General features: G+C 39.1%; 1 protein-coding gene across 3 annotated transcripts in view; it reads right to left on the minus strand.

Annotated features, from left to right (window-relative positions):
- Positions 1-849: 849 nt before the first annotated feature.
- FGD4 (FYVE, RhoGEF and PH domain containing 4) overlaps positions 850-15,419 on the minus strand; it is a 142,621-nt gene continuing 128,051 nt past the window's right edge. For all 3 annotated transcript variants that reach the window (XM_060776796.2, XM_060776797.2, XM_060776798.2), the window contains 7 exons: positions 12,670-12,842; positions 9,476-9,506; positions 8,458-8,553; positions 6,320-6,445; positions 5,320-5,460; positions 3,957-4,097; positions 850-1,316 (listed from right to left, as the gene is read on the minus strand). In XM_060776796.2, coding sequence (XP_060632779.2) covers positions 1,053-1,316; positions 3,957-4,097; positions 5,320-5,460; positions 6,320-6,445; positions 8,458-8,553; positions 9,476-9,506; positions 12,670-12,842 — 972 coding nt within the window. In that variant the 3' untranslated portion in view covers positions 850-1,052. The remainder of the gene's footprint in view (positions 1,317-3,956; positions 4,098-5,319; positions 5,461-6,319; positions 6,446-8,457; positions 8,554-9,475; positions 9,507-12,669; positions 12,843-15,419) is intronic.

Here is a 15,419-nt window from a genome sequence, read left to right on the forward strand (position 1 = left end):
TAAGGTCTGGGTGTTCTCGACCAACCATAAAGGCAAAACGTTATGATCAGAAATGATCATTTACGAACAGGCTGTTAAGTACTGAAGCACTTGTAATTTTAAAAAGGTAGCACCAGCTCCCAAAGGTAACAGGCACGGGACTTAGAACAGAAATTATTATTATTATTATACAGCTAGAATTCACATACTGATACCCATTGCATGCCATTGATTCACTGCAACTTTTAAAAAGATCTGTATTACTGTATAAAAATATGGATACCATAAGATATAAACAAGTCACTAGTTGTTTTGAATTTAGAACCCCCTGCTCATTTTTTAGGAGAAAGCATGCTTTATTTTACAATCCACTAGAATGACCCTAACATAATTAAGTCAAAATCTGAATTAAATATAGCACATTTCCCCTCTAATGCTATATACCCTGCAAATATTATATACTGTACTTATTGTTTAATGTATTTTAAAATGGAAAAGTAGTATGAGTTTTTTGTAAATAGCTAATTTGACATTTTAGACACTCTGGGTATTGTTCTATTTTTAACTGACAGAACGTATATACAGTGTAAATAGTGCTAAATTTTAGTTACAATAAGCCGAACTGTCTTTACATTCCACTACACTTCTATTTTGGCAATGTGGAGGCCTAACTTTGAAGCACACGGCTATGAATACTAGAAAACAACCAAGATATACCAGGACTGACATTAATTATGAAAGCCACAATTTCTTTTCCTAACAGCATTCATTTCAAAGGATGTAATTTTATTGGAAATGTAAGTAGTACCGTAATATTGGTAACGATTTGATAAAGACATTCATGTAATAAAAAGAAAATGTGGGAATGGCTCTGTACATAAATTTTATTGACACAACATAAATATAAGAATTTTTTCACTAAGAGGAACATTTTCTCTTTCTTTTCCAACATAAAGTGCTAAGAAATATGGTATAGAGTTAAGAAGGCTGGCTTTTTTGTTCTCTTCAGAAGTAGTGTCAAACCAACTTTGTGTGGAGCAAAAGAATTTATATCCTACAGACCATTTGCTGTCTCAAGTTTCAGAATCCAGTTTTGCAGAGCTTTCGTGCTGATCCTCCAAATTCATCCTCAAATCGTTTGGACAGTCTGGTGTTTCACCCTTGACAGCTAAATGGATGACTTTCAGCCACTTCTGCTTCAGTTCCTCATTGTCCGCTGCAAAGCTGTGCACAGACTTGGACTGAGTCAATTTGAAACTGTGGGGGAGGTCAGCACTTCTTGGGGTGTCATCCACAATGTAACCCAACAAGGGAATAGTAGCAGAAGCTTTCACATCCTAAGAAAACAAAAAGAAGATAGGTTGTCAAAGACTTTCATGGCCAGAATCACTGGGTTGCTGGAAGTTTTCTGAGCTGTATCCTCAGAAGTTGTCAGGCATCCTCAGAGGTTGTGAGGTTTGTGGGAAACTGGAGAAGTGGGGTTTATATATCTGTGGAATGTCTAAGGTGGGAGAAAGAACTTCTCTCTGTTGGAGGCAAGTGTGAATGTTGCAATTGGCCACCTTGATTAGCATGGAATGGCCTTGCAGCTTCCAAGCCTGGCTCCTTCCTGCCTGGGGAATCCTTTGTTGGGAGGTGCTTTGTTGGGTTGTTATTTACTGTCCTGATTTTAGAGGGTTTTTTTAAAACACTGGTAGCCAGAATTTGTTCAGCTTCATGGTTTACTCCTTTGTGTTGAAATTGTCCACATGCTTGTGGATTTCAATGGCTTCTCTATATAGTCTGACATAGTGGTTGTTAGAGTGGTCCAGGATTTCTGCGTTTGCTGGTCCCTATGTAGACTTGTCCACGGCTGCATGGTAAACAGTAGAGGATCCCTCTTGCCTTTTGCTGTACGCAGCATTTGTTGGATTTTCTTAGTGGGATGTTCTTAAGAAAATCCAATACATTTACATAGGGACCATCAAACGGAGCATTGCCCAAGCACAAATCAAGGAACAGTAAATAAAGAACAACACTCAGAAAATAGGGGAATTGCAGACAGGAAACAATTAGGGCCAGCTAACAACTCCCAACAAAAGATTCCTCTAGTCAGGAAGCAACCAGGCTTTGAAGCTGCAAGGCCATTCAGTGATAATCAAGGTCGCCAACTGCAATATTCACACTTGCCTCAAACAGGCAAGAGTTCTTTCTCCCACCCTAGACATTCCACAGATATATAAACTTCACTTGCCCAGTTTCCAACAGACCTCACAAACTCTGAGGATGCTTGCCGTAGATGGGGGTGAAATGTCAGGAGAGAATGCTTCTGGAATATGGCCATATAGCCCAGAAAACTCTCAGCAACCTAAAAAAGAAGATGCTAAGGAAATGTTTTTGGACCTGGAGAAAAGCAGAGGACTGACGTTTCTTAACCAATTCCACAACTCTCATCAATTTATACCATGCATTAATGATGCTCTCAAGAAAAGCATGTTAGTCTATCCCCACAGAATGTATGTTACTGTATAATAGTCCTTTTGGGTTCCAAAATGTTTTTTTTCCTTTCCCCAAGTAGTTGCAGCAGGTAATAATTATGATAATAAAAGGAATAATACATTGTATTTCTTACCCACCTCTCCTCACGACACAAGGCAGGACTTATGGTAGTTTTAAACAAAGCAAAAACAAACCAGAGACAGTTTGAAGAATTGCTTTCACTCCTTCCTTTCCACTTACAGCAGTGTTTCTCAACCTTCCTAATGCAGCGACCCCTTAATACAGTTCCTCATGTTGTGGAGACCCCCAATCCTAAAATTATTTTCGTTGCTACTTCATAACTATAATTTTGTTAATTTTATGAATCGTAATGTAAATATCTGATATCCAGGATGTATTTTCATTCACTGGACCAAATTTAGAACAAATACTGATACGCCCAAATTTGAATATCGGTGGGGTTGCTTTTGTCATTTGGAAGCTGTAGTTGCCTACAAACATGGAATTCCCATGACCAAAAGAAAATACTGGAAGGGTTGGGTTGGCATTGACCTTGAGTTTGGAATTGTAGTTCACCTATATCTAGAGAGCACGATGGATTCAAACAATGATTTATCTGAACCAAACTTGGCTCAAATACTCAATATGCCCAAACGTGAACACTGGTGAAGTTTAGAGAAAATAGATCTTCACATTTGGGAGTTGAAGTTGCTGGGATTGATAATTCACCTACAATCAAAGAGCCCCTTGAACCCCACCAATGATAGACAGTGATTTAGGGGAGATGTAGTTCATCTACCTCCGGAGAGCACTGTGAACCTAAACGACTATAGATCTGGAGCAAATCTGGCACAAATACCCAATACGCTCACAATTGAATACTGGTGCGGTTGGGGTGGGATTGATTTTATCATTTGGGAGTTGTAGTTACTGTCAAAGTGGTTCTGTTTTCTGATGGTCTTGGGTGACCTCCCCCCCCCCTCCCCGGGGTCCCAACCCTTAGGTTGGGAAACGCTGCCTTAGAGAGTTTAAACAAACACTGAGGTCTTCCTCCTCTTAATCCTGGAAGTAGCAGTTTTTTTTTAAAAAAAAGCCAGAAACTGATGAATCTTAGCCACCAACTTTTTTCATTACATAATAATCACACCCCCTTTTTGGGGGTTAGAAAAAGAGATAAAAGCACTACTATTACACCATGAAATATGATTGCCTCTTCAACCTCCCTTATGACCAGCAGATAGATGCTGTATGAATAAAATGTATATTATATCTATAGCAATATGGAAACTTAACAGACCACCTAGGCATCCCAGGGACGAAAGGGGAAGGAGAAAGTCCACATGTTTGTTGTGTCAGTGGCATTTGCAGAACTGTGGCACTTGCAAAATATAGTATGCCAGTTTTCAAATATTATTTAGCTTGCCCTTCACAAAGCATGAAATTTTATTGTATTCTAGTTTTCTCAAGCATATCCCCCCCCCCCCCCCCCACCTACATACCTGTGGTGCACCATACATATATAATACGAGGGCTTCATGTTTAGGAATAACACACCAAGCCTTTTGCCAGGTTTTGGATTTTTCCAAATATTGGAGAAAACTACATATTACACTGTTTCCTGACACTTCTGCTGATTCAATCTGTATGGAGATAAGAAAAATACTCCATTTCAATTCAACATAGCAAAAGCAAAGTTTTCTAAATGTCATTAATTTGTTAACAGGCACATCACAGAATGCGAGAGGAATTTCCATCCTTGTTGCTGAATCAAAACATGGTTCAGGAGCAATGAGAACAGGGTGCTATATTTCCTTAAATACACTCCCAGAGTTTGAGAAAGGCAATAAATACTGGGTTGCACAGCCTTCTAAATCTGTTCTGCATAATTTGCGGTCAGAGAAGACATGGGACATATGAGCCTTAGTCCTGGATGAGCCATGGGCTTACTGAGAGCTTTGCAAGAGCATGGGTCACAGTGTTTTGCAGATCTGATGTCCTTCTGAATTGGGATGAATACAAGATTACTGAACTTGCCTTAATGGAGACACTAGTTGGGAGTTTATCCAGATAGCATTGCTCTTTACATAGTTTCTTCAACCAGGGAGAGTCCACACCAAATAAAACTAGGTGTCTGGAAGAGGTCCAAACTGCAGAAATGCAAGATGATATCTTTGCTGGAGACCAAGTCACCATCTGGGTGGCTGACCTTATCCAAGCACAAGCGAGTAAAGAGGGCCTCAGTGATGATCGGCACAATGGGTACAGTGCCTACAGACCTTGGTTTGCTCTTAAAAACAATTGGCGCTGACAAAATTACCATCTGTCAACTGCAAAAGGCCACCCTACTTGGATCTGCACACATTATTTGCTGATACATCACACAGTCCTAGACAGTAGGGAAGTGTCCAAAGTGTAGGTTCTTGTAGGTTTTTTCGGGCTATAGGGCCATGTTATAGAGGCATTAGAACCCAAAGTGTGATAAATTCAAGGGCCAGCATAGTGATCTTGTTTGCTGTGTACTAATTTTATTGTGTATAATAATAATAATAATAATAATACTTTATTTATAGTCCGCCCTATCTCCCTGAAGGGACTCAGGGTGGCTTACAACAAAACAAAACACAGTGGCAAACATTCAATGCCAAGAATAACATACGGTGCTCTTGTCTTGGCCTCTAAGGATATCTGGATGATGGTAATGTGACCCTCATCTATTTTCCGGCCCTTGTAATACATAATAAGAATGATGAACTCATCTCCAGTCCAAAAGCTCGGAATATCAATGCTACAAAAGCATCCAGCAAGCACTCATTTCTAAGTAAATAGCAACTATAGGACATGATAATGAAATAACTAACATACCTCCAAGATTCCTCTCTTTTTCTTTTCTTCGCTGTCTGTACACCCTGTTATAATGTGGTAGCAGTCTTTACAAACCTTGTTCAGTTTATTGCTATCATACTCGAGATGAGCTTTGTAGTCAGAGCATTTCCAGCAAACCACCTTAAAATGAAAGAAATTAACTTTTTAGCAACATTATGTTTGTATCCCTGCACATACATTCAGAGAGATCCAGTGAAACTTTGCAACATGGTTGTCTATCATGACTCTAGAAAGCATACACAGGAATATGCCAAACTTCAGGAGTATGCCAAAAACAGTAGGAAATATTTGCCCTCCATATGTTTTAGACCACAGCTCTGATCAACACCATCCAGCACTCTTTGGGACATTTAGTCCAAAACATTAGGAGGGCCAACAATTTCTCGCTCCTGATTTTGGGAAAGAGGTGAACACATATATGTCATGCTCTTCTGTCAGTCTGGTCTGTGGACAAACTATCTAAAATAAATTTATTTTAAAAGAGATTTAAAATACAGGGAAATAAAATTATCTAGACTTATTAACAAAATCACAAAGTAGGGATTTTCTTATTTCCTGGATGCAGGGCTTTGAATTAGAACCCTGTATGCAGTGAAGACTTAAAGAGATAGCCTTTATAGGGAACTGAAATTAGTTGTGTCTTCTTTTACCTCTTGGAGAATCGGATACTAGTAGTAACTTATGGGAAGAAAAGCAAAGCAAGTGGTGTCATTATTTCAAGCCAAAAAAAAAAAAAACCTGGAACTAAATTATTCACTGCTAAAGAACCCTGTTATGTAAAAAGTCCTGAATTGTCCTCAAGGGGGCTCAGTTTTGGTTCACACAGTGGAGTGGGCCTGTTATTCAAGTTCTGGTTTCTGCTTCCGTATTTGTGCGCCAGCCAAACAGCCCTTTCAAAAAACACCGCCAGATGGAGTTTCTGAATGCGTTGGCTGCTTCAATATTGTGAACTAAGGAGCAGATGTAGCTTTGTGCTTACATGCCCACATGCTCGGCAGTGATGCCTCCTCCTTGTCAGCGCATTGAAGGGCTCTTTGCATTTCATGCACATGGTGACTTCATTGTCTCGAATCCATCTTGGTGCTCTCTTCCCAAGTTCAGCAGTCTGAAGTAGCAACAGGAGGGCAAATATTGACATATTATTATCACAGAAAAGGATCAACAACAACACAAGCTGTTCTGAAAATTAAATGCAATTTTGGACCCTACAATTAACATGCAGATGCTACTTAAAATGACAGTAGCATGTTTACCATTTCAGTTTACTGTGCCTTCATAGTCCAGTTGGTTAAGTGTGAAAACATGTAGGAAATGTTTATGCCCAGATCCAAGTAAGTTCTAATTAACATTGCCAGGGAACAGGAGCCCCCAGTAGCACACTGGGTTAAACCCTTGTGCCGGCAGGACTGCTGACTGAAAGGTTGACAGTTCAAATCTGGGGAGTGGGGTGAGCTCCTGTCTGTCAGCTCCAGCTGACAAGTCGCTCCTGGCACACACAAAAAGTAACTCCTGACATGAAAAAAGGGGAACAAAATGGAGATAGCTACACACAAATCAATTGTTTTCAAAGGCAGCTGTGTATCTAGTTCAGCCCAGAAAAATCATACAGTTGGAATTTTTTAAAGATAATTGCATTGGTTGCTTGAATGAAAATTGAATTCATTAAAATTCTTGCAAAAATCTGCACATGAATGAAAGAAAAATACATACTACTTTCTCTTTTAAGTAATTAAAAATACATTCTAAACCTGACAATGTATTTTTAGTCTTCAAAAACACTGCACTATTATTGATAAAGAAAGAAAATACATTTTTGTGTTGCTTGATGCATCTTTTAAAATCTTCTCTGTATGTCTGTCCCCTGCTGCTAGAATTAGGCACTTGTGCTTTGGATTCACTTTTACACAACGCCAATGAGAAAAAGAACCAAAGATTGCTGAACATAGAGATACAGTTTTAAAACAGAGAAGGCACTCAAAATGGAGAACAAATGATAATAGATGACATGAATATATTCAACATAAATAAGAATGTAACAAGCAATCTTAATTTTGTCTGCACAGTTTTGATCTCCATCAATTATCTTGTTAATGTGGAAAAGTGATAAGCTGTCTTAAAAAGAATTGTTTTAACTCAGGCCTCTAGCTTTCTACTGCACATAGTAAATCATAGACACTATGGGACCTATAATCTTATGTTATGTTGTTGTTGTTGTTTATTCGTTCAGTTGCTTCCGCCTCTTCGTGACCTCGTGGAGCAGCCTATTCCAGAGCTCTCTGTTGGCCGTGGCCACCCCTAGTTCCTTCAAAGTCAAGCCAGTCACTTAAAGGATGACATCCATCCATCTATCTTGCCCTCGGTTGGCCTCTCTTCCTTTTTCCTTCCATTTTCCCCAGCATCATTATCTTCTCTAAGCTTTCCTATCTTCTCATTATGTGGCCAAAGTATTTCATCTTTGCCTCTAATATCCTTCCCTCCAGTGAGTGATGGGGCATTATTTCCTGGAATATGGACTTGTTTGATCTTCTTGCGGTCCAAAGCACTCAGAATTTTCCTCCAGCACCACAGTTTTTTTTATTTTGTATCAAAAGCACTGCATAAATGACTATAAAACTGATAAAAATAGAAGGAGCACAAGTGGCTAAATATCTTTTGACCAAAAATGGGCAACAGCAACGGCATTGTCTGTAACCTCCAACAATTCTTCCTCTGTACATGAGGCAGGTCACAGTAGACAAGCATACAGCACCACAGTTCAAAAGCATCTATCTTCCTTCCCTTAACCTTCCTTATGGTCCAGCTCTCACATCAATAGGTTACTACGGGGAATACCGTTGCTTTAACTATGAGGATCTTCATTGCCAGCGTGGTGCTATAAAAAGTACTATGTTATAAAAACATAACAGTGTGGTGTTATAAAAAGTACTATGTTGTAAAAAGTACTACGTACATTGATTGCATAATGATATCGCTAGTATTATATCCATCTACATAGGAGAACATGTGAATGCAAATATGCCACAGGAACTGCAATTAAGTAACTTAGAAGAGGAACTGTAATGGAGACACTGCGGTCAAGATTGCACAACTTGTTCTCTGCTTCAGGCTTGAACTTACAGAGACTTCAATAGGCATGTCATCATACTCTTTTGCAATGGCAGTTCTGAATGTTTCATTCCTCTGTTGAAAGGCATCTATAGTACTCTGGAGAGCCTGGAATGAATGAATAAAAAGGGTAAGACCTATAAAGCTTTAACAGTACCAATATCTACCCAATTAAAGGCAAACCAAAAAAAGTCAATGGGGTCGGCTCCACACAGCCCTTTAAGAAACTCGATTGGGTGTGGGTTAAAATCCCCACATCTCTCCCCAAAACCCACGGTGTCTAGAAAGGGGTGTCTAGACACAAAAAAATGGCAAAAAAGTAAAAAATTACTTTCCGGCCACCATTAAAGTACTGCCAGCCCTCTCCTGACACATAAAAATGATGTGACAGAAGAAGGGGAAGGTGGGGAGCAATTTCCCTCCTTCCTCTCCCCCTTCTCCTGGCGTGTCATTCTACGTATCAGGAGGGGGGCAGAAGCATTTTAATGGTGGCTGGGTAAGTAATTTTTACTTTTTCCCCTTTTTGAAGGAGTTTTGTGAGGGGGTGGGGCTGTCTTTGGTTTTCCATGTTCCAAAAGCCCTAAAATCCCAAGACAGCTTTGTAGGTTGGACCCAGAAGTTGGATGATGTGATCCCCGGGCCAAATCTACATAGGGCCCACACCTGGAAGGAACTGGGTCTTCTGAAAGACCCGAGTTTTTCCAGGTGTCAAATTAATTCAGGACATAGCAGGGTTTTCCTGCTTTGTCTCAAATTAATTCACTTTTACCGGAGGCATTGTTTGGACGCCTTAGGTAAAAGTGCAAGAGGTTGCGCATTTTCACACTGTGTGGATGGGCCCTGAGAAACTGAAGCTAGTCAGATAACACTACTCTAGTACTTAATTTTTTAAAGCTACAAGCTCTAGTAGTCTAATTATAAAGCTATCACGAACGCAAGGCAAATTTCAGCTAGACAATTATGTCAGTCAGGTACAGGAAATGTAATAATTAAGTTAGTTGTTGGAAAGATTATAAGAAAGAACATTTACCTTTATCCATTCCTCTTTGTCTTGTTCAGAACTTTAAAAAAAACAGTTGGAGATCATTGTTAACAGCAATTTCAGAAAATATTAACAAGCTATTAACAAGATTCAAATTTCCCAAGAGAATGAAAATTTTAGATTTATACTGGAGACAGTTGAATCAGAAGATATAACACTAAGAATACTGACAATATCCAGCAGAAGAAATAAAATCTTTCCTGCATTCAAAGATTTTGCAGGATTACCTTTCTGATAAAATATTATCTCAAATTTACATTGTGTGTTGAGATCTATGTGATATTTCCAGTATTTGACTATCCGCACTTTTGATCTTTATTCCAGCACCTTTTTTAGAAATGAAGACTTTTCAATAATTGTTTTAAAAGTACTTTTTAAAATTCCCTTTTATTTATTTTATCAAATGTTTTTGCTTCTTTGCCAATGTATTTTACAGTTTCTCTCTTTTCTTTTTAGCAATATTGATTTGCTTTTGCAAGCTATCTTAAATTCACGTTTTGGAGTAAAGGCAGCTTTCAGCTACAGCACTGCTTTTATCATTATTCCTCTTATATGATAGCATTTAAATCTTGCAAAATGACGCTCGTTGGGAAAAAATAATTTCTGCCAGTTGCAAGCAACATGGCAGGGTAATACCTTTTATTGATGCTTTTGAGATCCATAAGGCAGATGTCAGAAGCTAAATGGTTAATCAGATTGATCTAATAAAACATTAAGCTCAGTTCCTCAACAGAATTGAAGTAACGGTTGCATGAGAACAACAGGAAGCAGCATTCTATAAAATGAAATGCATTACACTAACCACAAACACTAATGTGCACTCTAATGGAATCAGAAGGCAAACATACAAGCCTATAAAGGAGCTCACTGTTGGAACGCTAATGCACCTTTTGAAGCAACACTGAAAATTAACACCTAGAACATATGAAGCATATACCAAATTGGAATGGGAAGAAGTTCAGACTGATAGGATCAACATTCATTTATGCCCATTAGATCCAGAAAGATTCCTACAGAACTTCCTCATAGATACGGACAAATACAGGAAACATTCTCACAACATATTAAATTACAATGACGTAAGCAATCAAAATTGCCAGACCCTTATTTCATAGAAATAAATTTAAATGTAAAAAGAATATGGCCAGAATCCAGGTGATGACAATAACACATCTAAGTGTTCCTTACATGTGTGGATGTCTATGTTGGGTACTGCAAAGGTTGGTTTTTTCTGTTTTCTCAAAGCCTCCCTTCCAAACTACTTTAAAGCCCAAAAGCCACTTCATACAGGCTTTCTATGCTGTAATGTTAACAGGCAGGAGGGTTGGACTGGATGGCCCATGAGGTCTCTTCCAACTCTTTGATTCTATGATTCTATGATTCTAGGATCAGGGAAGCATCTGGCAACATTTCCCTCTCTCGGATAAACTACTGCATAAGCACTGAGATTTCCAAAAGACACAGATGGCATTACTCTACATCCCAGCATGCAGGATGGTGGTGGTGATGTTGCCAGACCTTATTGATCCTGCCTGGAATGGCTGTATGAGTCATCTTTGGGGCTTCAGAGAAGGTGTGTGCCAGGATGGTGGTATATGGGACAGGGTAAGGTCTGCATTTGGATTATTACACTGCCCAACACACATTTTGGTGCCTCAAATGTCAGCCCTGTTTCTGGGTTATCTGCTGATTCCAAAAAATGGCACCAGTTTTTGCCTATCAGCTCTAGTTTTTTGAGATACAGAACATATTACGTATACCAGTTGCCATCTGCTCGTCCTTAGAAAACCATGAGAACCATATCTAAGAAATTAGAGCTGATGTGGGCTATCCAATGCAATGAATCAGCATAATAACCTCAGGAACAGGCCTAAAAAAATAAGAAACCAATAATATTTTGAGTTGGGCTGTATTATACTATGATGAAGGGATGTTGAGATCTATAGCTAAGAACAGGAACTAACATTCAGCATATATTCCTTCAGTCCAAAAGTACTGGACTTCTCTTTCACTAGCTAAAGGGCTTCAAGATGGATTGCTGTGAGTTTTCTGGGCTGTATGGTCATGTTCCATAACCATTCACTCCTGACGTTTCATCCACATCTATGGCAGGCTTCCTCAGAGGTTGTGAGGTCAGTTGGAAACTAGGCAAGTGAGGTTTATGTATCTGTGGAATGATGCTTTCAGGATGCTTTGCTGTTTCCAAGAGTCAGGAAACTATAAGATCTCCTTAGGTCTATGATCCAAGGAGGTTAAGATCTTCTGGTCCCACCTGCTTCATAAGTACAGTTGGTGGGGACGTCAGGGCCTTCTCAGTGGTGACTCCTCAGCTCTGGAACTCTCTCTCCAGTTAGATTAAATCAGCACCCTCCCACCTGTTTTATACAGTGGATTTTGATGTCAAGATGAATGATTTTAATGCTTATGTATATGTATTATTTATTTATGTACCGGCATTGAATGTTTGCCATTTTTATGTTGTGCTCTGCCCTGAGCCCCCTTTGGGGTGAGAAAGGTGGATAAATAGATAGATAGAGAACAAAGACATGGCTATGGAACCAAGCTTTTGACTAGTGAAGTAATGCAGTACAAGAAGCACATATGGAAAATGTGCAGTCATCATCTGGAATGGCCCAGTCTACGTACTTGGATCACGTAATTTTAATGTTTTTATTAGGTGTTTTAATTCTTTCATGTTTTAAATATCTTTTTATTGTATCTTATGATGAATTGTCCTATGAATTTCATACTTTGTTATGGTGTAGATTGTAATTTGGTGTACATTTGTAAGGCATTGAATTTTTCAACTATTTCTGTGTAAACTGCTTTGAGTGTCCCCCCCCCCCCAAGGGGTGAGAAAAGCAGTATATAAATACTGTAAATAAATAAATAAATCATCCACAAAAGAAACTTCTGAGATGTTCCTAAATACCATTATCACATAATCGCCTTTCTCTGCCTTAATTTTACCTTTTCTCATGTAGCTCAGCTGCAGTTATCATCACACAACTGCCACTCTGTAATGTAGTTTAACACTATTTATCTTGGTCTCATGACAAAAGTCAAGAGTTGGGCATAGAGTCTGCATTCAAACTGCAGAGTCCATTTAGCTCAAGCTGCAAATGCCTTTGAGCTGTGTTACCATGCTAAGCATTGATTTTTTTTAAAAAGATTTCCCCTACCTGGCTTGTAATTCCAAAGTCCGTTCTTTCCCAGACACTTGGAATGTGTGTGGGTATTCCTCATTGTGTGTTTCCACAATCTTCATACCATCAACGCCGACTCTTGTCCGAACTGTAAACTTAGATCCAACTAGGCTAAATCTGGGGACACAGTACAGCAACATATTGTTGAACTGGAAAAAAAATGAAAGAAAGCCAGAGAGACATCAGTTTCCATAGAGACAGGTTGGGTGTACTTGTAACATGCACTTGTACATTTATCTTGGAAAAAGGAAGCTCCAAAATATGCAACCACAACATAAAAGGAGACATTTGATGTAGAAATTGGATCAGACATCATGAATCATGTCGCAAACAGCCCACAATATTCACCCACTGTAATCATCCCGCACTGAATACTGTCACAAGGGAAAATATTCCATTTTCCATTGTACAAAGCAGGAGCTTGAGAACAAAGCACATGGTGCACACAGACCCAAACAATTAGACGGCTGATGCCATTCTTTATTGAAAAGAACAAAAAGCTACTTGCGTTTGAAGCTTTTAGAGGAGAAAACATTGACTGGAAGCAAAGAAAAGACAACGTGTGCTTCTCATATTGCTTTTCTGCAATCACCTCTCAAAGCTACTTTACTAAGAGTGAAAATATGCCACAGCAATATAGACATCTGCCTGCAATGCCTACCCCAGAAAGTAAAAGGAAGCATAGATTAGCAACCTGAATATGGCCATGCATATACATTCCTATTTGTTGCGAAGTATCAGACTATAAGACCCTTAAAGCTGAATTACATTTTATTTTCAAAGGTGATAAACTAACACTTTGTTAATCATTGTATCTTTTGGCTCTGGCAAACTCGGGCCTGAGGTGTTCTGGACTTCAACTCCCACAATTCCTAACTGCTTAAGCAGTTGAGGGGGGGGAAAGGAAAGGGCATGAGACTGTTAGGAATTGTGGGAGTTGGAACTCCAAAACACCTGGATGGCCCAAGTTTGCCCGTGCCTGTTTTAACAGATATTATCACTGTTTGGGGTCACATTTTTAAAATCTTGATATGACTTTTCACATATGACCAGCAAAGGCTTTTTGCATTAGGAGTTCTGTAACTGAATTCAGAAAAATGGAGCAACAAGGGAGTGAGGGTTGTTTCTGTCATTGTTGCCATTTTGGATGGTCTGGATTCTTAGGGACAGCAATTTACTTAGACATCTATGTTAAAATTCAGTTTATTTCCCCTCGGGGAGATAGGGAGGAATATAAATAAAGTATTATTACTATTGGGTTGTGCTGGCAGGACTGAAGACCAACAGGTCGGAGGTTCGAATCTGGGGAGAGTGCGGGTGAGCTCCAGCTCCTTATGTGGGGACATAAGAGAAGCCTCTCACAAGAATGGTAAAACATCAAAACATCCAGGCAACTCCTGGGCAACATCTTTGCAGATGGCCAGTTCTCTCACACTAGAAGCGACTTGCAGTTTCTCAAGTTGACCCTGACACGAAAACAATTAGGTTGCTGTGAGTTTTCTGTGCTGTATGGTCATGTTACAGGAGCATTCTCTCCTGACGTTTTGCCCACATCTATGGCAAGCATCCTCAGAGCTTGTGAGGTCTGTTGGAAACAAGGCAAGTGGGGTTTATATATCTTGTCTGCTTGAGGCAGGTGTGAATGTTGCAAGTGACCACCTTTAGCATTTTGCATTTAATGGCCCTGTAGCTTCAATGCCTGGCTGGTTGCTGCCTGGGGGAATCCTTCTTAGGATTCTGAGGATGCCTGCCATAGATGTGGATGAAACATCAGGAGAGAATGCTTCTGGAACATGTCCATACAGTCCGGAAAACTCACAGCAACCCAGTGATTCCAGCCATGAAAGCCTTCAACAATGTATTATTGTTGTTATTATTATTATTATTATTATTAATAATAATAATAATTTTCACACACTTGTAGAGCAAATGAACACAGAAAAGTCAGCTCACATACCTGGTAGTTTAACAGAAGGACAAAGGGATAATAGCAATGTGGTGACATATTTTCTAGCACATCAAAATAGACTTAGTTTACATTGATGAAGCCAGCAGTATTCCAGAAAAAAACTTACAGAAACTGCTGACTTAATTTTTTTAATCCCATCCATCTAAACTTCCCTCAGTTTCCATTTTGTTTTGAAATATCTGATCATATCAGATCCAGAAAATAGCCCAAAGCTGAATGATTTATAGCCAACTGTTCGAGAAGAAACAATGTGTCTATCAATGCATTATATTTGAATTAAGTTGTAGCTGCCATTGACTTCTATGGAGCATTTCCCATGAGGGATTTACTTTGGACAGCTACAATTTCTCTTAAAAGCATGGCTTACATTTGCAGCGTTTGTCATCAAAAGAGAGAGGAAGAAGCAGGGAGAATCTGTATTAAATATCCTCTCAAATATGATTTCTCCAGGAAGACAGTAAGGCCACACATTTCAGAATTGATCATACTCATCAGATTTACATATAAAGCAGGTTTGAAGTTGAAGCTTGTCAGAATTAAAACTATTAACATATTCAGTTCTTAATGATCACCAGCATCTCATTTAAATGCCATTTCATGGAAGCATAACTATTCCACTAAGGTAATTTAAGTGTCCTGAGATTCAGCCGTTATACTGATTTGAAGCTTCGAGACTTATCTCTGGAGTACACTAAATAGAACAGGTCTTGAAAAGAGAATCATTGGGGATTAGGCTCACAGCAGACTAAACATACAC

The sequence above is a fragment of the Anolis sagrei genome, chromosome 5 (genome assembly GCF_037176765.1).
Source record: "Anolis sagrei isolate rAnoSag1 chromosome 5, rAnoSag1.mat, whole genome shotgun sequence".
NCBI classification, from domain to species: Eukaryota; Metazoa; Chordata; class Lepidosauria; order Squamata; family Dactyloidae; genus Anolis; species Anolis sagrei.